Genomic DNA, 26310 nt, shown 5'->3' on the forward strand with positions numbered 1-26310 from the left:
GTCAATATTATGGATAGTTTAAAAAGCAAACGCTACATGGGCCACCCTGTAGTTTCTCTTGGTACTATTTAGAAATGTTAAACTCATTCTTTAGGACCCTTAGATGCACCTAACACAACCCTTCAAGTAACAGAAGCTTCTCTTCTTATCAATTTCGAACAGGAATCGCCATTTTAGAGCCGAACATTTGTACGCATTTGCACTTGAAATCATCGCTTTTCCTTCTTCTACAGCACATTTCTTTTCCTATTTCTGCATAATTTCGCCGTTTTTGGTTTTCGGAGAGTGGAAAATCCATTTATGCAATGCACGCAAGTGGCGCTATGCAAATTCCAGGCCAACAGAGCCCTGCTGGGGCGAAAAAGAGCATTGATTACACTTGAAGAGTCAGTTGGAGAAATTTGCATATTTTTTTGTACAAGAAATATATATAGAGAATCGGTAAATCAGGACAAATGGAAGGGGAGGGATATCAGATATCGAAAGATATCGAAGGGGCGTTCCTGGACTTGGGATATAGATTATGCCAAGTTCAATATTGAATCGGAAGGAGAGTTTTTCTTGGGTTTTAAAGGCAGCTATTACAAGGTGACTTCTGGACGTTTTTTGTTAGGATTCCAATTTAAGACTTTCCAAGTCGCTTAAAAATCAGAAAATATTTACTAATTGTCAGACTTTCTTTAAGAGTTGTTGGCAAGATTAAGTAAAAAGCTTTAACACTTTAAAATTCATTATAAAAAAAAAACAGAAAATGAAGTAAAAACTTTTCCCCTTTGCCTAAATATTAAACTTTCAAGTTTCTCTGCTAAATTATAGTAAGAAGTTTTTTGTTAGCCGCATTTTTCAACATTTGCCTTCACTTTTTTCTACATAAATTAATGTCAAACAATCGCCATATGTCCATAAAAGTGTACTTTGGGCCAACATTTGTTTTACCCGAAAAGTTCAAAGTTCAGACTCGTGCCGAGCCAGAGAAGAGGACTGACAATTCCGATGGGAAAAGAGAAGAAATCAACAGTTTGCCATTTTCCCACCTCCATTTCCCTTTTTTGCGGAAATGTCAAAAGTAAGCCATGGCATTTAAGACCAAGATATTTTCGCTTCTCCTAACACTCGCAACGTTGAAGATGATAATTGCGTAGGCGGCAGCCACTAAAATATTGAGAATGCTCCATTGAACAAGTCCTTCTAAATCAAACGCAACTTTGGCTGGACAACCGCCTTGAACCTTCTCCTCCTCCTCCTCCTTCTCTCACCAACACTCCAATCTGGACAAAGTGCTCTTAAAATTCGTTGAGCAGAGCTAATCGCCTTCGCTGTTGGCTCAGCTGAGCACACTCAATGGGCGGCCGTGTTTGCTGTTCTAGCAATTATTTTCGGGCCAAACTCAAATCAATAAATGTGTAATTACAGGAAGAGGATATTGGATAACTAGCCTCTGCAAGGGAGGAAAGATTGAGAAATCAAACACCAGTAGTCCGCTTTGCCGGTGTTTGCCTTTCTCTTAGAAATATTGAATTTACTTTAGGAATAATTTAAAGACTTCCCCTTCTATTGAATATTCCCCAAACTTTATGCAATAATGCAAATCTTACTTATCTGAGTACAAGCCAAACTTATATTTCGTGACTGTACAAGGTAACTGATATTTTGCCTGACATTTTCCCTAAACCAATCTCCTTTCCAAACTAACTCCAACGAGGAAAACTTTGAGTATGCAAACAATATTTTCGCCCTGCTCAGCTTACTTTGTTTCCCCGAGCTCAAGACTAACCGAAACTCTTCGCTTTCCATTGCAGCAAACCAACTGTGACTTGCTCTTAGATGAAAGGAACGTGCAATGCAATTGAATCCAAGCAGACAAACTGAAACGCACTACTGGATTGTAAGTATAGGAGTGTAAGGAGTGGACCTTGAACTTTCGAGTATTTTATTATAATTTTTGCAAGCTGACAACTCCTTGCGGCTGCAATTATCGAGGCATAAAAATGGCAGGCCAAAAAGTCAAAGTAGTTGCCAAAAAAGAAAGGAAAGTGGCCACAAATCCTAAATGAGATGATGGTGGTAAGGCTGATGTGGCATTGCCTCTGAATTGGCAGGCAGCCAGGCTGGCAGGAAGTTCCAGCGGTGGCAGGATGAGCCCAAGAGCCGGAGACAATGGCCTCCGCTTCGAGTGTGTGTCCTGGCAATAGAATTTTATTGCTCCCAAATTGTTTTGGGAACTGTCGAATTGCCGGAAAATGTGAGCCTTGCCTTTCAATTTTTCATTTGAACCATTGAAAGGGTTACAGCTGAGCTGGTTAAATCGAGCAACTAATACGTGATTGCGATTATCTTTTCCTGTAACAAAGAAGTACTTAATTGAGACATTTAATCCCTCGATTGGAAAGTATAAAGATGCATCCAGCAAAAAGTTAAGCCCGAATCTGAAAGGCAATTCATTTAATTGAGCTAATAATCTAAGGAAATCTTTCCACCCGCTTCTTGGTGATGCATATTTCATGATCTATCCAGACATTTTGTCAATAAATCATTCGTGACCCCATGCCCCAATGAATCGACAGATTCCCGCACACACACACACACAATCTGATTTCTATCGAGTCGTGTCTGGATTGACATTCTTTGGCCTCGTCTCTGACCTAAAATGCCAACTGCAATTGACATTTCTGGCTGCAAAATTGATGATCCGCCTCCGACTATCCAAATCTGCTGCCGAATCTGGGTCTGACTTGTCCGTCTGTCCATAAAATTAAAAAGATTATTCTCGCAAATGATTTGTAGCCTCGCCAGGGCGCCTCCTCCTCCTCCCACCCCCTTCTTCTGACAAAGCGTGAAAACTGAAATACACAATTTGATTAGAAAGTCCGAGTGGGCGTGGCCTTGTCTGGTGGTAAAAGGATTGAAAAGTGGGTGTTTAAATCTAATGAACCTTTGCCAAAGATGTCAAGTTGTTCACTGAACTTGACTTAAGGAAAAGCCAAATTGGAAAAGTTTTAAAGGGCAGGGCAAAGACCTTTTTTCTCAACGATGAGAAACGTTTAATAAAAGGTCAGCTGATAAGAAATAATTTATTAATTTTGGGCTTAGGCAATGGAATTCCATTGAATTTTTGCATTTTTATAGACGTTTAATTAAGCAACGGAAAAGGTTTAAGTACTGACTAAAGGGGGGGGTGAAAACCGGATAAAGGGCTGGCAGCATTTTTCGGACTTCCTTGGAATAATAATAATAAATGACTGCAGGATTAGGTGGATCATTTTACATCTTAAATTAAATGATACAACAGGTCTTGAAATATCTTTATCAATATATTATTTTGGGTTATCAAAAGATGTATTGTGGGGTGAACTGTGAATGGTTACTAAAAACTTGTTAGTTAAGTTTTTTGTGTATTTTTAAATGATTTTTATGACTTACTCTTCCTTTTTATCATAACAATTACTAACTTAAGTACAATTCCTTTCTTTCTTTCAGACCCTTTTTTGGTGTGCCTTAGGTGGTTTGATATTGGGCGGAATAGTTGTCATTTCATACTGGATAAGACGATGCAGGTATGTATACCCAACCTAGACTAGCCTGTACCGATCTCCTTCCCCCTGTGAATTCTCAAAAATATATAAATATGAATATGAAAATATATGACTGCTGCAATCTGCGCTGACAAAAGCGCAGCAGGAAAACTCTTCAATCCAATTAGTCCCTCAAAAATGGTTTGCGTCTGGCTGTCTTTTTTTTTTTGTGAAAAAAAAAAATGTTAAATTGAGGAGGGGCCTAAGCCCCGCTACACGTGACGCCCCTCGGAAAGGCAGGGAGACAACGTGAACGGGCCAACGACCACAGCGAATGCACGTGGGGATTTTTACCATTCCCTGTGCTGGCTGACGGTTGCTGGCTTTTCCAGTGCAGCAGGCCCGAGAGAGAGAGACAGCCCGTCCTCTATGAGCTTGTGGTGACATTAGGAAAAGACGCAAAATTGCCAGTTGGCCGAGCAGAACAACTGAATAATTCAGCCCGGCAATTGGACGGTCCGACGACTGTTTGAGCAATTAAGTTAATGATGCAAGGTCACTGGAAATGGGCCTGGCCCCCAGGCCTGGTGCCCTTTATCTTTATCCGCCCCTCGGAAAAATGGCTGGGAAACTGGGATGGGGCTGGTTCTACTCCCCACCCAACAATGACGCAGTTGACTTTCGGCATTTTAGAGGGCGGTGACCAGTGGGCCACGTCAACCCACTCCAGTTCTAGGATCCATTACGATTGTTGGCGCCACATCGTCCGGACAGACAGTGAAAAATATATGCCATAAATATACAGTGGAACTTCTATTTATCAAACAGATCAATACCATAATAAATTCAAAAGTTTTCGACTTTTATAGATACAGACAATGGTTTATGGTTTGGCCTTTGAGGATTAAGTTTAACCCTTTAAGGTTTTAGGAGAAATATTGAAGTAACGAGAAGTGAGCTAAATTTTAAGCTTTGGGAAGAGAAGAACTTTGAGGATAAGTTTGGGGATTCTTCTTAGAAGTAGATAAAATTTATATCCTTTGAATATTAGTCGGTGGTTCTAAGTCTTGATATTTCTTTAGCACCCCCACTAAGCTCCCACTAAAACCTTATCAAACTTTGACATGTAGTTGGGTCATACTGTAGGCTATAAATTTCTATTAGAGGACACGCAAGAACCACGCACTATAAGGACAACTGACCGCGCCGAAAGGTTTCCATTTCCATTTTCATTTCCATTTTGCTTCTCCTACATTTTCACTTTGGCTTCACGCGAGGCCGGCGCGTAAAAAGTTTTCCAATTTCCATATGGAGCGATCAAAGGCAAACCCGCAAACAAACAAACTGTAATATTTGCATACAACCGAATGTCCTGGGAGTAATGGAAAGTTGGAGAGTGGGTGGGTGTGGGTGTGAGTGTGGGTGTGGGTTGCTGTTGCTGGTCAGAGCGAAGGTAAACAGTCGTTGAGCGGGTCATGATTAATGTGTCACGAAGTGGGCAACATCACGACTATTTGCCACAAGCACACACCACACACAGTTTTAATAGCCGACATGGCACAGTGGGGAGTGACCAGCAAAGAAGGGGCCATAAAAGGTTTACGGCCTGCGGAAATATTTTGCGGCTATTTAAATTCAAATTTGAATGCAACTTTGAAAGTGAAAAATATAAGTCTGATTAGTTTTACAGAAACAAAGGCTAGTCTCTCAGCAAATTCGGGAAATTTACTTTAACTGGAAAACAGCTCATAATTGGGTGAAGAAGGAACTTTGTTGGAAAGGGAAAAGGGGTTTCAATTTTCAAAATAAAAGCATTTTTAAGAAGAAGATTCTTAATTAAAGGAGAGTTTTTGGACTTCTGGTAATAACTGTTTAATTGACTTAACTTAAAAAATAAACTTAAAAAACAATAAGAAACCCTTTAAAGATACTCCTTAATCTTAGATTGAACTAAACTACAATCAAAAGAAGAAGAAATCCTCCTCGAAACTTCCCATTAACATAAAGAAAGCTTAAGTTTTGCTATAGCTCATAGCCAAAGCCCATTATAACGGCATTATAATAACAATTAACCATTAGAACTTCCTACCAAAAAAAAAAAAAAACTTACCCAAAGCCTACCTAGCCTGACCTTGCCCTTCTTGGGCCAGTAATTCCATCCTTATCGCTGGCCCCACGGTACATTATCCATACATTGTTAGCCCATTGTCAGGCAAAAACAAACTGGCATGCCAAGTTCAAATGGTATTCAATGGAGTGGGTTCTTTGGGTTGCCTGTTGGCTTTTACATTGGCCAAGGATGAGCAAATAGACGAGGAACATTCTCTGCGAATGCCAAAGCGGACGACGGTTCTAGCCATGAGTCAGTTGGAAATTGTCATAAAAATTAAAAATCAATTTTTATAATCCAGTTAGAAGGGGAGAACGCACAGTCGGAAGCGAGACAGACAGACAGACAGAGAGAGAGAGAGAGAGAGAGAGAGAGAGTCAGAGAGAACGACCGACGAGTCAGCCGCAAATACAACCACAAACATGAAGCGATATGGACACGCAAACACTCTAAGCCACTCACCCACAATCATCGTTGTTAGTACTTACACCAATGTGTGTGTATATACACATACACACACACACACACACATAAAACACACCTCAGTTCGACTGGAATGAAGAAAATTCATAGTTTTCGCCACAAGCGAAACGATATTCGAATCGCACCTTCATTAACGGACGACCCGAGCACCGTGTTGGCCGCGTTTTCATGGCTTAAATATTCAACCAAGTTTTCATCCAAGAAAAGAAAGAAAATTTCGTCGCGTCAGCGAGTGAACTATGTAGTTTGGGAAACTTGTTGGAACTTTGCAAAGTTAATTTTGGTGCTAACCGAAAATTCTAATCCATTAACATTACATGGCACGCGGCAGCCAGTCAACTCTGTGACATCCTCGAAACTATTTAAAAATTTATTAAAACTCGTCTGACCCAATCAACAATGAGTGCAACCATAATGAAGCCGAAGAGGTCGTGGCAAGTGCTCTACTAGTGCTGGAAAAAGGCAACAAATCGTCGAAAACAGGTGCCACGCCAGTCTTCATTTTCAACTCCATCTCCATCTCCATCTCCATCATCATCATCATTTTTAATGTGCAATTCTATTTCGGTCTCTCAGAGTTCTTTTTGGTGGCAGATTAAATGAGTTTTGGGTGGCTTGTAAATGACACGAATAAAGCGCTTGTTCTGTATAGAAAATTTAGGGGCTTTGTAGGGAGATTAATCAAGCTGGGAGAGGAAAATGAAAGTGGAACGGAAAAAATTTAAAGGCATTTATTAGACATAAACTTGAGGTATGACTTCTTTGTGATTCTTCTGGGATATTCCTAGGGCTACCTCTAATTACAAATATTTTTTAAAACTGCATGGAACTTAAAAGTTTGCCAAAACGTCTTTCAATGTAAGTCACTTCCTAAGAAAGTAGACATCTCCCTCGCATTTTTAACTTTTTCAAGCATATATCTTACAATTTCCAAAAAAAGAATTACAAATTCTTTATAAAACTTTTTCCTTACCCAAAAGTCTCGCCCAACGTCTTAATCATTTTGTTTTGAAGTCCACATAATACCCAACGAAAAATAATTAGTAATTGCCTAAGGGCATGGAAACATTTGTCAGTTATTTTTAGCTCTCGGCGTGAGTAATAACCAACGATGAGGCTTCTTCCAAAGGCGATTCACTTAAAGTGCCGCGAATTAATGTCTGGAACATTGAACTAAGACCCGTATTGATTAATGATATCTGTTTCCAGTCGGTAGACAACATCGCGTTTCCTACTGCCATTTAACGAAGTTGACAATTTAATTTGCAATGAACAAGCCAGTGACGGACAGGGTAATGCAATAATCAAAGTGAAGGATAAGCCCAGAGCCCAACTCACACATATCGTGATTGTAGATGAATATGAATATGAATTTGACACCCAGACAGGTTGAACGAGGTGGCAGTGGTTGGGTGGTGGCTCCTCTAGTGTACACCTGAAAGCCAAAAAAGAGAATAAAACGAACCACTTACAGCTCTCCCAAAAGGAAAATCAATAAAATGTCTTGAAAGTAAAAGGCAGAAACGAACTTTGAGCATTTGTGTGAGCTGTGAGCTGTCCCTGATTAGATAAATGGCCCTGCGGAGGGGTTGTTGCAAGAACAAATACGATACAAATCGGGCCACAATGCATGCAGAGAACAAGGAGAACAACAACAACGCTAACAGCAGCAACTTAAAAACACAATTTAAAATTAGAATTAGACAATTAGAGAAATAGGCCGGCGCGGGGGTTGGGCCAAAGTAAGCGGGAAACACGTGCAAAAATCTAAGACTTGTACATATGTGCTGTTAGTTACAAACACACTCACACACACACTCAAACAAAGCTCAATGTCACGCAGCTCATACAAATAGGAAAGCGGCACTTGAGGGTAGAAAGGCGCGACACACGGGGCGTATGATTTATTTAAGCGTCTATTAAAGTCCTTCCCATTGTTTTGGCCGCTGTTGCCGGCATAGAAGTGGTTGCTGCGGTTTACTTTTCATCGTGTGAAGGGCATTCGTTGAACTGCAACGCATTCGCTTTCGTTGAAATAACTTCTAAAGTTTTGCCATGCCAAAGGGGCGTATACTTTTTAATTAACAAAACACTGGCCCAGTGAAGAGCGTGCAGAGCGGTGTATCTGAAATTGAAATCGGATCCATACTGTCTGCGTCAGATATTTTAATTGCTGCCATGGCTAAAAACAAAGCAGACCCTTGAAAACGCACTGCTCTGTCGCTATAATTGAAAAAGCCAGCTTTGTCACACTTTCTGGGCTGCAGCCAACGAGTCTGTTGGAAATTTCAAAAATGCTGGACACTAATTGACTTTTGCAATCATTTTATTGCTCGCTAATTGACCACTTTATTCGTTTTGAATTAAAAAAGTGAAACAGATTTAATGGCTACTCCTTTTTGTGGCTCACGAGAGGGAGAAATAAGAGTTATTATGAACATCATAAAGTTTAGGATGCTTTTTGCCTTTATCGTAGTAGTACTGTAAAATATGCCGTATTTTTAATTACTTTATTAAGTTTGTTGATTGAATAAGACGCTATAAGTTTCTCACTTGAACGACTTGAAAGAAAAGACAATCAATCAAACACGTGTTAGCGCGTGAAATGAGCTTTCCAAAAAGGTATAGTATGACCTGATGCGACGAATAAAACAAGAACTACGCGAACTAGCGAAGACCGCAAGACTTTTTTGACAACCTTGTTTTGATTTATTTTCCAATCGAAATGAGAAACTGAAATCAAAATTTCAAGTTTCCACATTTTTACTGTGCAAATCCAACAAAAACCAATTAAATCTAGAATAAGCACCAACCAAAAAATCAAAACAAGCCTCCAATTAACCCAAAAAATCAATGAAATTACGTAGATATAAGCCAGCAAATTGAAAGCGAACGGGGTCAAGTTGATTTCCCCCCTCATTGCAATTCATCAAAACGCCTCACTCCCCCCGCCACTGATTTTCCACCATCTAACCCTGCTAAGAGTACAAATCGAATTAAAAAACTAAACATTTCTGTAAACATCGAACCCTGGATTTAGGTGTCTTGCATTTTTGGACTGTAGCGAAGTTTGCCTAAGAGATCGCTGTCGGTAGGTAAATTTGCTTTCGTTGCATCAGCAAGTCAAGTTATCGAGCGAAGCAAATTAGCCAGCAAATTGAGAGCAAATTGAATCACCAAAGAGCAAAGCTAAAAAATCATAAAACCAAAAGAAAAAACCACCCACAACTTTTACACAAGCAAACGAATTTTGATTTTCCAAACTTTCCAATTGGCTGCTAAAAAATCAACACTCAAGACACGCTGAAATTTGTTCAAATTATTTTTCAGTTTGAATTTCACGCAATTCCTTTATGCAAATTTCTTAAAATTTAGATAACGCTTTTATACAAATTGGCTGTAAATTAGTTTAGTTGAATTGATGAATTGGCCTAAAGCATGCTTAATCCTTCATTTGATTATCCTTTTCCTTCCGTTTCACACACCAAAAAGAAGAAAAAAGCAAAACCACATTGAAAATGAAACAAAAGGACTTGGCAAAGTTCGTTATCAAAATGCTTTTGTGATTGTCTTTTCCAGCAATAATTAAACCCAAGTTACTTTACACTCTTTTGAACGATCGTTGAGCAAGTGCAACTGCCGGGGTGCTAGACTTGTTAGCTTTAATGGCTTATGATTTTCCCAACTTTATTTCCACGAAGCGCTTCTGTCCTTTATCGTTTTTCATTTCGTTTCGCTGTGCTAAGTTCTCGTTTCGGGATTAAACAATTTTTAAATCGATCTACCGCATATTTCTTTCCATTTCGCCGTCGCCACTCAACTTTTGTTCGAAACTCCTTCCAAAAAAACAAAAACAAAACACTTGCAAACACCACAGGACACTTGCAGCGAGGTCAACGACCCGGCAGCGCCGCATCCGGAGCCGGAGCTCATCATCAGCTGCCACCGGAATCAGCGGGATCAGTGCCATCGGAATAATCTCCAGAGCGAAGGCAAAGTCATCACCCGATCACAATCATCGGCGTCGACCGCGCCGCATGCTCCAGTGCATCAACTGAAGCAACAACAATCTCTGCCCACGCCACTAACCCAACAGCAGGCTAGCCATAACTCCCACCACCACACTCCCCAGGCCCCCAAGTCCGTTTCGATTTTGGTCTACAAGACCCTGAATACGGTCTTCAAGAGCAGCCGCAAGATCATCGTTCGTGTGTGTGAGGTGGCCAGCGCCAAGAAGTCCTTCACCATGTTCAAGTTCAACAAGGCCGCCCAGCAGCAGCGGATAGACAATCGGAACAGTGCCGTCACAGGACATGATCCCTTTGTCCGACCACCAGTGCCCGAAAAGTGAGTGCTCCTGAGTTCCAAGAAATGAGTTGATTTGAACTGCAAAATTCAGATTTTTGAAAGCGAAAAAAAGGGATTGGTATTTACATTACACGAAAGTTGAGAAAACATTTTTATTTTAATTTTTTTAAAGATAACTTTTCGTATATTAACCTTTGAAAATTTTAACATTTTTTAAAAAGTAGATTTAAATTTTATGAAAATTTTCTTAAGTTTTAAATTGACTAACTAAAGTTCTAGAAATATATTAATAAGTTTAAGTTTTAAAGATACAAATTTTGTAAATATGAAAATTTTTCACCTTTAAATTGCCAACTATTGCCAATGTCTGTGTCTCTCAATATCAAATGCAATCCTTAACCGTAAACAATAATCGATAACTGATAACTGATAACTGATAACCGATATCAAACGCGCTAGGAAAGTGAGGAACATTATGAAGAAGCTGCACAAGGCGAACGGCCTGAAACGCTCCAACTCGGCGATCGAGTTCGATGTCTCGGCCCTGACAGCTGCCAACCGCCGCCAGATATATAGTAGGTGAGTACCCCATTCGGACCGATAAGTATATATCTAGTAGGACTTTTGCAATGTGTGTGTGTGTGTGTGTGTGAGCTCCACTCACACACTCAAGCAAAACAAACAATGCACAGTGCACAGGTTCCACGAGTTATGATTTTTAGTTACTGGACCACCTCTCTTTTAGTTTTAAAGCTTCTTTTGACAGATTCGAGAGATAAGAAAAGAACACACACACTTATCGCTGTTTTTTTTTTGTACATTCTTTCTTTTGCCAAAAAAAAAAAAAAAACCAACCCAAACGTAAACCAAACACCCACCGCAACCACCATTGTGTACCCTTCTATTTGCAGCAATCGGTCGGCGAGCTCGGAGCAAGATAACTCAGATATGTCCGAGCACTCGGAAAAATCGCCGCTGGTTAGCGCGAGGTTAGACAATCTAGCTAGGCTCTTCTTTAGCAAGTCGATGCCAGCGGAAACCGGAAGTAGAGATACCATAGATTCAGTACTAACAACAAGGTTGCATTTACTACTCTACTCTACTCTCTCTCTATACTAAACTAATCTATTTCGTATTTAGCTTGTACTTACTTACTTGAAATTAACCATCACCATCAGCATTAGCCTCACTAGTGTACAGAGATTTCGTTGCCAAGTTTTATCTTTTGCTTGCCGTTTTCCTTTCGTTTTACTTGATCTTTTTTTTTTGGTTCAGCACTTTGCATGCCAAGAACTGAATAGAAATAAAACCTGAAATGCTTTTAATGTTTGCCACACGTAGAAAAAACAAAAGCAAGCCAAATCCACCAAACAATACATTTTATTCGCATTTATTTTGATGTACCACACATGCACAAGTTTCAACTTAGAGATAAAAACACAAGTAATGCCGGGGAAGAAACCAATCTGAAGTGTCTAATGTTTTCAAGAGGGCGGCTGAAAGGCAGCCGCAAAAAAATAATTAACTTGAAAGCTTTTGTGGGCAATGATTTTTGAAAAATCAAAAACAAAAAAACAAGGAAAATACCAACTAATTTCCCTTAACATTAAACAGACTCTCTTCTGCTTGCCAAAAATTTTTTTGCCCAACTTTAGTGGGAAAGTTTTCTCATTTCAAATGAAAAGCCAAAGGCAGTGCCAAAGTCAAAGTATTAAGCGTGATGATAGAATGCATTTCCCATTTCTCCATCACCCAACCCTCTCTCTCTTTCTCCCTCTCCGCCCCTATGACTTCTCCTTTTGTTCCAAAAGGCAGGTGAAAGTTTGCCAAGGTGAAAATTCCTCAAATTAGATGCCCAAGCACACCATACAAAAATTGCAAATTAAATTATCAACTCGGCAAAAGTTCGCTCGAAAAGGTGGAAAAATTGATTCGTCTGTGTTTGTATGTGTGTGTTTGTGAGTGTATGTGTGAGTATCTGTGAGGACTACATCGCCTTTCCCCCTTTTCCCTCCCCTGTTCTACGTGCTGAGCCGTATGATGAATGTGCAAGCGAGCGTGAGCATCTGTTCGTGTGTGTAAGTGTCTTTCGATGGCGGTGTGTGTGTATCTATGTGTGAGTTAGCCCCTAACGAGCAGGTGAATATGCCTGTGCGAGTGCCGCAAAGTATGCAATAAAAAATTTCACACACGAGCACGTTAATTACAAGCGGCATCCGAACTTCAGTTCCCCGCCAATCGAGTTGCCATCTTCTGACTCTAGGCTTATGTATCTATGTAACTGACAGAAAGGTTTGAACCTTGAAAACTGAAAATATTCGGTTCGCTGATGTTATTTATTTGACAGAGAAAGGGCAGCATTTCACCTGCTTCTCAGAAGGGCTTTACATTTTAATTAACATTTTTTTTTACGGTTATTGGTTTGTCCCTTCTTTTGAGTGCTTAGGGGAAATATTTATTATTATGAGTAACTAAAAAACGTATTTTCTGTTGAAAATAATTGGCTTTAAGAATATGAAATTATCATCAAAGGTGTGTATTTTTAGTGGAAAAACGAAATTTGGGGAAACTATAAATTAATATTGGCTTTTGGAAATATTATTGGTTTATATTATTATTATAAATTACTGAACTCTTTCACTCGGAATTCTTTCTGGCTCTGCCTAGTTCCAATCCCTGAATGTCTACCGAAAAAAATCCAATTCATTTCCCACTTCAAATCTACAATCTTCAGCTTTCCACTCGACTTTTTGGTAGCATTTATCCTTCCGTTTTCCGCCCACTTTCCAGAGTTGACAAACAACAAGTGTGTCGAGTGTTTGGCAAATATTTAAGCTGCAATATCACCAAGCGGATAAACGAAGGCAAGTCACCTCTCCCTTCGCTTTGCAACAAAGAATTAGCTTAAGTCAACAAACAAACAAACAAACAAACAAGCAAGCAAGCAGGGGCTGGCAACATACTCCAACAAACAGGCACAGTTGGATGCTAAAACCCGTTACAGCTGCAATCGGAGTCAAGGTCTTTTGAGCAGCAGGGAAATGAGAAATATTTCACATACGCACCGTTGGCCAAAAGCGCAAGAGACAGGCAATGGGCAAAGAGTTTAACCAGCTTTTGGTTGTTATGGTCTAGCTAGTACACACACAGCTGACTACACAGGGGGAAAATATACACATGAATTGGTAAACTAATCAAAAATTAACCTAAAAATAAAGAAATTTTATAGAAAAGGCAGAAAAATTTTGATCTATAAAAAATATATTAAAATTAAATTGAAATTTTTAGACTCTTTTTTCTTCGAGTCTCTATGTTTTCATTCCTTTCCTGCAAGCTCTTGTGACGCAATGAAAGTGAAATGGGCTGGGAGGAAGCAGAAAGAAGCCTCTTGGCCAACATTTTATGCCACACACGAACACACTTTCACTCTCTTTTTTGTCCGCCCCGCTGTCCCCTCTTTACTCTCTATCCCTCTCTACACTTTCCACTGCTTTTCGTTTTGTGCCTTATTAAATTTTCAAACACATGCTAAACTTAACCCGAGGCTGTGCTTAACCTTCGCTCTGTTTTGATTGAGTGGCCCGAAAGTGTTTGTTTATGAGCCCCGACCTCTGCCTCTTCTACGAACTTTTTGTGTTACTTTTTTCTGGCCTTTTGTTATTTCGTCTCTTCTTAACATCTATTTCGTTCTCGTTTGAGCCTACCAAGTAAGTGCAGTTTGTTTGGCTTTTCCTTCTACTTTCTACTTCCTTTCATTTCGTTTGACACCGTTTTCAGTTCTTTTACTGCACTTCTTCTTCTACTCTTTGTACAACTCTTCACCTGCAACAAATAAACAAAAAAAATCTTAAAAAAAACCAAAAAAAATAAACACCGAAATGAAATGATAAACTCTTGCTTCCGTTTCCGCTGCGCCATTGTGCAGGCAGTTACTTCCTCTTCCTCTGGCCCTTCCTTTTGTTTTCCGTCCTCATTGAGTTGCAAATTCCTTCGTCCTGCGGCACCTTTCACAACTTGCCAACGGGAAAAAAAAAATATTGTGCTGTCCAAATTATTTTGTGTCCCTCTCTTTTTTTTTTTTGACCAACATTTTGGCAGCGATTGTCCTGTGACCTGTGGATGGTTCTTTTTTTTTTGAGGGGAGGAGACTGTTTTGTGGTTGGATGAGACTGCTGTCATAATTTGCTTTGCTATTATTTGAATCTTCCAAATTTGGGCCTCTTGAATTCGAACTTTTCCCCTTTTTATATATTTTTCTATCTTAAAAGTTAGTTTCTAACATAGTTGGGGTAAGGAAAACTCTTCTTTGAATAAATTAAAACACAAAACAAACTAAATTACGTGTGAAAAGTAAAAAGTCTTCATCGTAAATCTGATTAAAACACTGATTATATTTCACTTCCAACAAGGAAATCCCCTCAGTTGCTAGCCATTAGAATGCCAACTGCCGATTGTCCATAACTGCCCGCATACCTGCCACATCAGATGAGCGAGTAAATAAATCTCTGTAAATAAATAAATTATTCAACATAAAACCACATAATTGAAATGGAAGGACGAATATCAAATACGTGTTGGCTCTTGTTGGTATGCAAATTGTGGGAAAATTTATGTTAAATGCCTTTCCCATTTGACGTTGTAAATAACACCTGCCCTGAAATCTGAGTGTGATGTGCTGAGTGTCAAGACATTTTGCCAGATAGCCATATCATAACTAGTTATAGTTTTAGTTTTACTCAACAAACAAGTATCCTTAGTTAGCAAATCTTCAACCAAGTATGCTCTCTAATAAACTTTCTAACTATGTAAATTGCTAAGCCTAAGAGTTAATATTCGAAATGACCTGTTTCAGGCCCAACATCAAGTATCAGTACTCCGCCTTGGACAGTGGCAATGGGATCGTGGAACGTAGTCCCCGGGAACGGGCTCAAAGGGGAGAAGGCTCTGAATGCCACACAGGAATGGATTCAGAGTGCCAATGGGCGTTATGAAGTGATCGCCCACTTGGATGAGATTGGTTCGAGGCATGGCAAGAACTGGTTTCTGGTCACAGATGCCTCGGTAAGAGTTTCTCTTTCGAAAGGATTGAAAAGGGTTTTATCATGGATTTCTCTTATTTTTAGGTCCGCACTGATCGTCTGCTGACTCTTCTACCTCTGCCCCCCGACTGCGTGGCCTTCGAGGATCTCCCGCCCAACGAATGTCCCAGGGAAATACTCATGGAGCTCCTCGGTTCGCTGCATCATCCGTACATATATCCCGTTCTGGATCTGGGCTTCTTGCGGAACAGCTCCTACAACTACGCCTGCCTGGTGACGCCCTTCAACTCAAGGGGCAGTCTCAAGGATCTCATATATAAGGTTGGTTAATTGAAGGATTTAAGTTATTATCGCTTGTAAATTCACTCTATCTAGGCACAGTGGAACGAACCGTGGGCCAGAAAGTACACGCGTAAACCTAATGGCTTGCCTGTTAGCCAGGTGCAGCGCCTGGGGCGTCAGATCCTGGAGGCACTGCTCTTCCTGAAGGAGCGCGGCTTTCCGCTTCACGGTCACCTGCACAGCGGCAATGTCATCCTGCAGAACGGGGCAGCCAGGTGAGTCTATCCTTCTCTCTTCACAGTCCACTGACCACTGTCCACTGTCCATTTGAGGTCCACTCAACTGTGAACTAATTTAATAATAGCTGAAATATTTGATATCGAAAAGAGTGGGGAAGAGGGGGTAATGGCCTCGCCTGAAATTCCACTCATGCAAAATTCACCAAAAAGGATTTCAACCCAAATGGCAAATTAAAAGCAATTCCCCAGAATCGTTGGCCATTTCAGGGCACTTTAAATGCATGTCCCTGTTTTTTTTTTTTTTTTTTTTTTGGCACCCCTCTGCGCCTCTCTGTGATCCATGTAACTGTTGTGCGACAACGCGTAAAACACCTCCCTCGGACACCCAACACCCAGCAACCACCCACTAGCCAACATCGTATGGGTGTAACAAAAATAAAGCTTTCAGCTTTTTGCCATTTTAAAAATAAATGGTTAGCACAAAAACTTGCTTATGCTGCAGTTCAGTGGAAGGGGTACAGGCAGAGGGCAGAGGAAGATGCACACACCCCATGAGGTAGATTCCCATAGGTGAAAGTCGATTAAAGTGCGGATTTTTGTTCGCCTTTCAAGTTTGCGCCAAGTGCATGACCCAATTTTGCTACCTTCGTCGCTGGGGTGTGCATTGAAAAGCTGATTTTCATATAAATTGCTTATACATACATGTACAGTCATCGATAGGGGCACGGGAAAGTTGGGAGAGAGCAGGGGGAAAGGAAAGTAGAAAGTAGTAAGCTGAAAAGCTGATTGACGGAGTGTAAAGGAAAATACTTGCTCGAGTTGGGATTCAGATAGGACTCTTTAACAGCCTGCAATGGTAATAAAGGACTAAAAGACTGCAAAATACCAAAGTCTATCAGTGTTAAATCAAAGCTGTAAAAACAGAATGCAATTAGGCAGGGATTTAGTTAAGAAGTAAGTCTTTGATTGGAACTATAAAGGAATTATAATGGGCAGTGAGACTCTTTCATAGGTGCTGAGACTGTGAAAGTTTAAGAAGGCCTAACAAAAAGCCTAAGAGCCGAAGTCCAAAAGGTCTCAGTTAAGTACAACGTTGAAGCATTTTAAACTGATTTCTCTTAAAAGATAAATTAAGCTTAGATTGTAGATTAGATTTCTGAGAAACTCAAATTTCCTAGAACAAAAGACAAGGCAAACCAATAAACTATACCAGCACGGCAACTAGCATCTTCAGAAGGCCTATTGTCAGCCAATTTGGGCTACCTTTTTCCAACCAGTCAGCAGTATTTCGCTCTAATGAGAACCCTGAGAATCCCAGGCAGGACCCTCGAACCGAAAGCTTCAGCCAATCCGCAATAGACAACACGGTCTAGTGCCATAATATTGTCATATCAGGTCTGACATACGCCCTTTGTCATAAAGGCACATCGTTGCGGTGAAGTGGGGAAAAGGGGAGGAATCATTTGCCCTACCAGTTCCGTCTCTCGCTCGCACATAAATCCATAAAAGTAGACACTTTGTGGGGCTGGCATTTCCACGTGCTGGCCATCAATATATGGCAAAGCCGCGCCATCGAATTTGTTGCATAATTAAAAACGAAAACACAAAAGGGATGGGAGAAGCGAGCGAGTTCTCTTTTCATTTAATTATGCATTTTCCGTGACATTTATTCCCTTTTTCCGGGCATCAGGTTGTCGGGCCTGGAAAATGGCCTACTGGGCCTCAGTTCGCGCATTAACGCCGTCATGTGGTCCCGCTCGGTCACCGAGATCGAGAACGTGGACATTGTCTGCTTTGGCCACCTGCTCTACGAGATGTGCACGGGCCAGGAGCTGACCACCCCCAAGCCGTCCATGAGGGTGCTCGAGATGGAGCTGCAGCACTACCCACAAATTGGCCAGGTCAGTAATAAAGTTCTTTTTGAAATCTTTTCATTGCTTTTAAAAGTAAATTTTACACTCTTAGTTTGATTAGTTTTATTATGATTTTTATTTTACTATTTTGTTTTTATTTTTTTCAGACAAGAAAAAAGAGTAATGTATAGTTTAAATTGGCAAGAATCTAAAATAGAAGACAAAGGAAGAATTATACTTAGACTTTGTCATCTTCTTTACAGATTCTGGAAATATTAGGTCTAATCTTTGAGCCGCCTAGCGGTGTCTGCCCCTCCGTCGAGGACCTAGTCCTCTGCGATCTCTTTCGCAGCATCGATTTGCGTGAGCTGCGCGGTCCCTGTTTCAGTGTAAGTTCTTTTCGTTTACTTAACTTAAGTTTAAAGGTCACTTCTACAACTTCTACATCCCTTGCAGACAATTAAGCCAAGCCTCAGTAGGTCCACCCTGAATCTGCTGCAAGCGGTGAAGAAGCGCCAATGCGCCTCCCTGGGCCATTCCCTGAGTGAGGCCAACTCGCCCTGCACGCCCCCCTCAACGCCGCACGATCGACGCACTGGGTGAGTGTTTGCCCAACGACATAGCTCTTCTTTCACCTAGCAAAAGCAAAATGTGCAAATTTTACTCTGTCAGTCACTGGCATATCTCGCATATATCCCTCACCATACACACACACACACACTTTGACTCATACACGGCTCATCTTCATGTTTTTCGGTGTGAGAGGAAAAACAAGTCTTGTATGCACATCGAGATACTGACTATTCGGTGTAGGATTTGGGTTTTAGGGTTTTTTCCAGAGTATCAAAAGAGAGTTGATGCTTTAGATTGTTACGTAAGCAGAAAGTAATACTTCTTAGTGATGAACAAATTTAAGTTTGCGTTTATTTGGTTTCTATGAACATACGACATTGTATTAATTTACTAATTTTCTTACTTAATAAAGCTTTTAGATGTAAAATTTTAGTAATGTTAGCTTTTTAGTCTCTCTTTTAGTGTTTTCTTTTAACTTTATGTTTTGGTATATCTCTTGAGCTTAGTCCAAAAGGACTACGCTTATGTTTTAACAACCAATTTTATAATAAATAATAACATACAGAATAGTTTTTTGTCCTTTAAAATTGTCAAATTCATAGACACACTGAAAACAAGGCCTCTGAAACTGTAGATGAGTTATATTTTGGCCACCTCTTGCTGTAATTGGTTAGAGGAAACCCATTTTTTATAATTTATTTAAATCTGAAGATAGATCTTTAGTCCTATTCTTTCAACATCCCTAGCAGAGACATCCTGAATAGCAACAAATAGACAAAACCTAGTAGAATGTCTCATAGTTGAGCCCCATGTTGGGCGCCAATTATAGCTCCGCCCGGTCCTGCTAATCCAGTTGGTGTGCACTCGCATTTCGGGCTAATAAAGAGAAAAGCACACACACACATCCGAGGAGATGTTAAACAAAAGAAAGAAAAAAACAAACTAAAGCTCAGAGCCAAGGCAAAGCGGGAAATGTGGCCGTAGGCTTGGCGATGTGCGTGTGCCTGTGCGTGTCTAAAGGTAATTATGATAATGTCCTGGACTCTGCGCAATCTGACCCATCCCCCCTCTCTGGAAAACCTTAGGCTGAATTTAAAATTATGCATACAAGACGGGAATATAATTGAGTGATAAAAACGAGGGAAAACAGCCAGCGAACTAGCAAAAGAAAAAGTCCCAAAAACAAAAAAAGAATGAAAAACAAAGGAAAATGCAGGAAAAAAGTGCTCATTTTTTGCCTCATGTATATTTAAGCATCTCTGACCCCGTGTAAATTTACTCTGCTGCCTTAAAAAAAAATACTAATAATTTTTTATAATTAAATAAATTAAATACTCAAACGCATGTTTTAGTTTTTTTTTTAACAATTAACAAAATACATATGTAGTGGAGGATTTTTTCAACTAAAGTATTTTTTCCGTATGCAATGTTTTACTCTCTCTTTCTCTCCTACCGCCTACTACTACTACTACTACTACTACTACTACTACTAATACTACTCAACCTTGTTGTGTGTGTATGCGTGTGTGTGTGTATCTTTCTATCTATCTTAGTGTTGCGAAAGCGCCCAGAAATCCGTTACCGTTACCGTTACCGTTGCAGTTCCCGTTACAGTTGCCGCTACACCAAACCCATCATCTTCTACACACATACCGATCCGCTCTTGAATGTCTCTCAACGTTCATTTTTGTTTACATTACCTATGTGTGTGTTTTGTTTTTGATTTACAAACTCTTGCATTTCTGCATTTGTTTATTTACATAACCCGTTCGACTAACTAAAATCCAACAACAACAACAACTACTACTACTACTCCTCCAACAACAACAACAACATCAGTGTTCTGCCTGCGCCCTATGAAGTCTTTCGTATGTACTAAACCGAAACCGAAATCGAAACCGTAATCGAAATCGAAACTGTAATCGAAATCGAAACCTAAACCAAATCGAACCGAACCAAAAAAAACAAACCAAAGAAATCCGAACCTGAAACCCCAAAACCAACTTTAAAAAACTCACAAAAAATCTCTCACAATTCAATTTTACAAACGAATATCGTGTAAAGTAAAAACCAATTTACCGAATACCTGAAATAGTTAATAAAATTAAATAAAATTAATATACAAATCGAAAAAAAAGCAAAACCCAACCACTTTTTGTACGAAAATTCAAGTTTTTTTATACCAGACGGAAAATATGCTACAAATTAACTGTGTTTGTTGTAGCCCAAAGTGTGGTAAGTGGCAAGATTTTTGTATGCTCCAACCACCATCATCACGAGAAGCTGCACCACCCAGCAAGCTAGCAAGCCACTCCGCACCCACTTAATCAAACCACTGCATCGACCTGAAGGCGGGCCAGCAGCAGTACATTGGAAATATAAATATTTATTTATTTAACATCGGCAAACCGCATTATGCAACGCCTTTTGTTTACATTTGCTTTTAGATTATAGTCGTATGTATCTGCCGATTGGCATTTAGCAAATTTCAATGTTGTTTTCCCTGCTGTGAGTCTCTTTCTTTTTTCCAACAAAATCCCATTTCAGCTTGTAAAGTGCTCAATGTTTTTGTTTATGTTGTTTACTGCATGCTCTAGATAATATCTATGTTTGTGATTGAAAACCATTTGATTGGGTTAGACAATCGATAAAAGTTAAATGCTGCAACTTTAGAGTAACGAAATGAAAAGGTCTCTAAACTTAAAGCTTGTTGTTAACAACTCTTTTACTCTTTTTTCTAGTCAACTCATATAGCTAAATATTCCTAATAAACCCACTAGAAACTAAAACTATGCAACATGAGTAGAAGAACATCCTAAATTTCCTTCCTAATTAAGTTTAAAACACTTTAAGATAACCCTGTCTAGAAACTTTTCCAAGATCCTTACCACCCCCTCCCCGTACTAGCCACTTTTTTGGGTCACTAATTGAGTTTCTGGAGAAAGAAACCAGAAAGCAGAGCAGCCAACTTGAGCTTGATTGAAAACACGCACGTATTGATGCTTATAGTGCAGCACAAACACATACACACACTGTCGCAGACATAGCCACAAACCCATCAATGCATTCATCGCATACAATGACATGCCATGGCTTTTCTGCATATCCCCCTCCCCCTACCACACACACACACACACAAAAGAAAATCGAATCAGGTGCCGGTGGCGTTGCCGGATCGGAACGAAAAATTCTGAAATTTCTGATTGTTATTCTCTGCCCTTTTTCCCTTTCTCGTTCTTCCCTATTTTGCGTATTTGCCCCCCTTGGGTTACCCACCTGACCCACAGTATCAGCCGAACAATGGACTCATTTGACATATCAAGCGATTCGGAGGAGGGTCTGCTGGAGGAGATTGTTGTGGGTGGAAGCTGCCATCGGCAGCACTTGCTTCGCCTGCAGCAATGGCACTCCGCCCACTCGTATGTCCACTCGTACGCTTCGGAATCGCCCATCCACTATTGTGACCCGGCAGCCCTCTATTCGGATGATAATAGACAGGAGCAGGGTCAGGATCCCCAACCGCCGACCATTCGATGCAGCACCAGCAGTCAGAGCAACCTGGATGTTCCTGCTAGCCGAGGGTGCGGTGGCAGAGGTCTATGAGGAGCAGGAAGAGGAGGATTTTGAGCCGGAAGAAGAGGCCAGTGGCTCGTCGGGTACGCAAAGGCTGCAGGCCCCCGCCTGCACTTCCTCGGCTGCTGGGGCCTCCTTCAACCACCAACTCACGGCCGACATGTGCAACTACAAGAACTCGAAGAGTCGGAGGCTGGAGTACTCCCTCAAGTGCCTCAAGTACGGGCGCAGTAATCCCTCCCAGGACTCGGCCTTTGGCTCTCTAACCGATAACGACCTTTCCATTGGTTCGTCTAGCATTCGGTTGAGCAGCTTCCAGTCCATTTCATCGCCCATTGACGAGGGCGTGGAGGATGTCATTATAGCCACCACCACAGGTGGCAATGAGACCTGCCTGGAACTGGCCACCATACCTAGGAGTATGGTGTCCCAGGATTCAGCCATATCCTCGCCCTGCCGCGAGAGTTCGCCCAACAACTTCCTGCACATCGACGATGCCATGTCGGGAACGGGCTCCACTTCATCTGGCTCTAATTGCGGATCCTTTGGAAACATACGTCCCCAGCAGTTTCCCGTTTCGCTTTCGCCGAAGATTTTGGTCACCGCAACCAGTAATTCGAGCAGCTCTTCTTTGGCCTCCACCAGCAATGCGGGTCAGGGTCAGGGTCAGGGCCAGAGTCATGGCCAGGGACATCCCCAGCAGCAGCAGCAGCAGTTCGATCCGCCCAAGATCCTGGTCAACGATCAGAACTCCATCTACACCACATCGCCCTCGAAGCGATCGGGGATGATAGAGGTGTTCTCTCAGAAGTACCGGGTGAGTAAATCTTAAAAAACTTTAAAAATTAGTTAGTAATTAATATTAAAATATTAATTTAGTTACTCCCTGAAGATAGTCTTGAATGAAAGCTTAATTAGTCTCCCTTCCAGGTGAGCTCCTTCGAGGACATGTCCCCCAAGCGGACCTCCGACAAGCAGCACCTGAAGCACGTCAACCGGCTGGCCTTTCGCTCCTTGGAAGAGGAGCGTCGCATCGACAACGCCTTCCTGCCGATGGCGGATCGCACCCATTCGGACAATCGCGTCAATATGCAGAGTGAGAAGTACAAAAAGCTCACGCACGCCTCCTTTCGCATCAGCAAGGGTCAAGGGCATGACTCGCCCACAGCTACGCCCACCAGCCAAACGCCCCCCAGTCAGCCGGGCAATTGCATTGAGATGCAGCGAACCGGAAGACAGACCCTCTGGCGGGACAGTAAGTTCTACAGGAAGAATCGAATCGCCAAAAGCAACGACTCCCTGATGGAGAACAATCCGTCGCCCAGGATATCGCCCTGTTCCCTGCGGGATAATCAGTATGAGAGCAGAAGCAGCTCCCAGGCCAGCAGGAGATCGCTCAGTGGCAGCCAGCAGATGCTAAGTGTGACCACCAGTTTCTGTGGCAATGGGAGTGGCTCCAGAAATTCAGCCAGATATTGCAGCTCCAAGAGCGAGGACTTGGGCGAGTCCTCGGACTATCTAAGAGTCATGGATGCCCGGAAATCGTACTCCGAGCGGCATCTGGTGCGACTCAAACAAACGGCCATTAACAACACACACAGCGAGGATGAGATGAGCTTCAACGATGACAATAATCCGACGGTATCATCGCAGGGTCAGGGGTTACGGCAATGCGGCATCCAGTACAATCAGAAGGAACACCACCAGAAGCACCACTATCACCAGGGTGGCAGATGGAGCAGCAGCTGCTCCATTGGCGGCCACCTGAAGACGACCAATATTAAGACCACCTCGCTGTCCGCTCAGTCCAGCCAATCGAATTTAGTGGCCAACTCGGCAACTGCCAGCTATCGCACGCCCTCCAAGTCCCTCGACCAGAGCATCGCCCCCATCGCCATCCCCAGCCTCCATCCCAACCAGGCTAGCACCGCCCAGACAAGTAGCTCTACTACCACCAAAGGCAGCAGCACCACCAGCAGTGATAGTAGCAGCAGCACCACTAGCTCGGTGGATGAATCCCCTTCCAGATTGACCCTCAGCGGGGCCGATCTCTCCAGGATCTTTGTAATGGACATGGACGATGCCCCGGGCAGTACTTGCAGCGAGGAGAAGACTCCGCTCTTGGACAGTGTGGAGATGTCCCCGATCAGTCCAACCGATCCGGAAGAGCCCGACCTCGACAAGCTCTAAAGGGGTTGATCCTGATCATGATCCTGATCCTGATCCTGATCCTGATCCTGATCATACTATATACACGCACACTCACACACAGACACGTTTTGAGCAGCCGAAATGCAAAGCATGTGATAAAGAAACCAAAAATAACAGAAATCGAACGGGGAACCATAAAGTTATAGAACTACTAGGCTAGGTATGAGATGGCCAGGTGGGGGAGGTGTCATGAAAGGGTTTTGGGAAGGAAACTTTACTTTCTTAAGGATAAAAATTTACTCCATTGAAAGTTTTAATACTCCAAATTGTGGTTATTCCAAAGTTTAAATATTCAAAATAACCCCTTTTTGGCTATTTCCAGAAAAGGGTATTCTCTCTTCTCTTCCCTTTCAAGGCCGTTCCTATGGCAGACTTTCCTTTTTGGCTTTACTTTTTCATAAAACCAAGTTACCACGATCCTTCCTTCCTTGGTTACCCTATTAAAGATCATGAATTAAAGTTCAAACTTCGTAAATTAAACTCTTTCCGAAAACACTTTTCCGACACCTCCCCCACTGCCAGTGTTGGTTAAGGTAAGGCAATTCTAATCTTGGTTCGACACAAAACTCACACAAACACCCACTCACTCGAAGGAATATATATATATATAACTGGGCTGCTCCCGCCTTTGCTAAATCCACACTCAAAGCTTTCTTCTGGTAACAATAATATTTTTCTCTTTATATTGAACTTTAGCCGGTTGCTTTTACAGCAATTCGAAATTAATTAGAATATTTCTTCACCGAAGCTAATCTCTAGACTGCTAAGCCACGACAACACGGAGAAACCAAAGGGAAATTCGCCCTGCTTAGTTGGTTTTTTTTTTAAAAAAAAAAAACAAAGAAAAAGGGAAAACCGTTTTCCCCAAATTATACCGAATTATACACTTTACTTGGTAGTTAATTAACTAGTTAAGACTTGAAAGCTTCGCAGCTTCGCGCATTGAAAATGTTTTACTGTAGCCTAAAATCGTTTTAAGCCCCCAAACGTGTGTTCGGGGGCGTGTTTTAAATATATAAATTATAAATAATAAGAACTAAAATCAAGAAGAAGAAGCAGAACTTAAAACAAAGCCAAAGAAATTTAAGCCATTGAATGGTGAATCCAAGGCGAAAGTTTACGAGATATAACGAACGAGTTACGATTTCTTTGATCCGTTAACCTTTTGTTCAGATAGACCACATTAGCCGGCACTTCAAACGTAAACGTTAACCCATAAGTGTTAAACATTATCGATAAAAACGATAAAAACAATACAGAAATGCAATCAAATTTTACTAAAATATCGCAAAATGAAAATATCACTAAAAGCCACAACACACACACAATCGAACACCAGATAATTATACTCACTGAAGATCATATATATAGAAGGTAATATAGACGCACGCACCTAACTAAGATGATCCATAATCGAGCCTCGATCCAGAACCCCACCCCACCCGATATATAGTCGAGCATCTCAGATGATCTGCCACAGAGTCGCCACCTTAGTTTCGCCCTTATTCGTAGCTGATGAATGCGTAGAACATTGTTTACGGGACCCTCTAGGATATACATGTACCCCCTCTCCATCTCCATCCCCCCTATAGGGGTGGAGATTTCATTTTGCTTGGACTTGTTTGTGTATACACGTATGTACCCCCCCAAGTAACCCCCCTAACAAACATGGAGAACTAACAAATAAACGAGAAAACAACGTACGTACTTTTATAATGTGTTTTATTTAAAAGGAAACTGCAATTTGTCAGTAAAAAAATGGGAATATTAAAATTATTAGACTTGTTAAGGACAATCTAAAGAAAGTCCAATTCTGTGGAGATAGAAAAAGAGTTCTTTGTCTTTATTTTCACTGCTAAAGTCGAAAAGTCTTACATCAAAAAGTAAATAATCAGGATATTCAATATGACAAGAATTATGCAATCTAATTTAATATGAAGTAAAACCTTAATTCTTTTTAAGTTAAATTGGTGAAAACTCCGCTAAGATTCATGGAAGAAAGGGTGGTTATACTTACTTTTAAATATTATCTACGACAACTAATATTAAATAAGGTAACTTAGTCTTTATTATTCAACATAAGCTGATATTTTAAGCATTCAAGGGTGAGTTTCCCTTATATAGTTT

The 26310-nt window shown here is 41.1% G+C and overlaps 1 protein-coding gene across 1 annotated transcript; it reads left to right on the forward strand.

The window, feature by feature from the left end:
• The first annotated feature begins 1877 nt into the window (after window positions 1-1877).
• On the forward strand, window positions 1878-25748 carry LOC108118328 (serine-rich adhesin for platelets). Its single transcript, XM_017230948.2, is given in 15 exon segments — window positions 1878-1885; window positions 3478-3554; window positions 9983-10452; window positions 10873-10992; window positions 11325-11492; window positions 15266-15347; window positions 15349-15474; window positions 15537-15773; window positions 15828-16009; window positions 17664-17874; window positions 18090-18215; window positions 18283-18425; window positions 21687-21966; window positions 21968-22789; window positions 22903-25748. Coding segments are annotated over 14 exon segments (4233 nt in total). The 5' UTR covers window positions 1878-1885; window positions 3478-3548; the 3' UTR covers window positions 24163-25748.
• The last annotated feature ends 562 nt before the right edge of the window (window positions 25749-26310 follow it).

Source organism: Drosophila eugracilis, unplaced genomic scaffold (assembly GCF_018153835.1).
Source record: "Drosophila eugracilis isolate 14026-0451.02 unplaced genomic scaffold, ASM1815383v1 contig_1197, whole genome shotgun sequence".
In the NCBI taxonomy this organism is placed as follows: Eukaryota; Metazoa; Arthropoda; class Insecta; order Diptera; family Drosophilidae; genus Drosophila; species Drosophila eugracilis.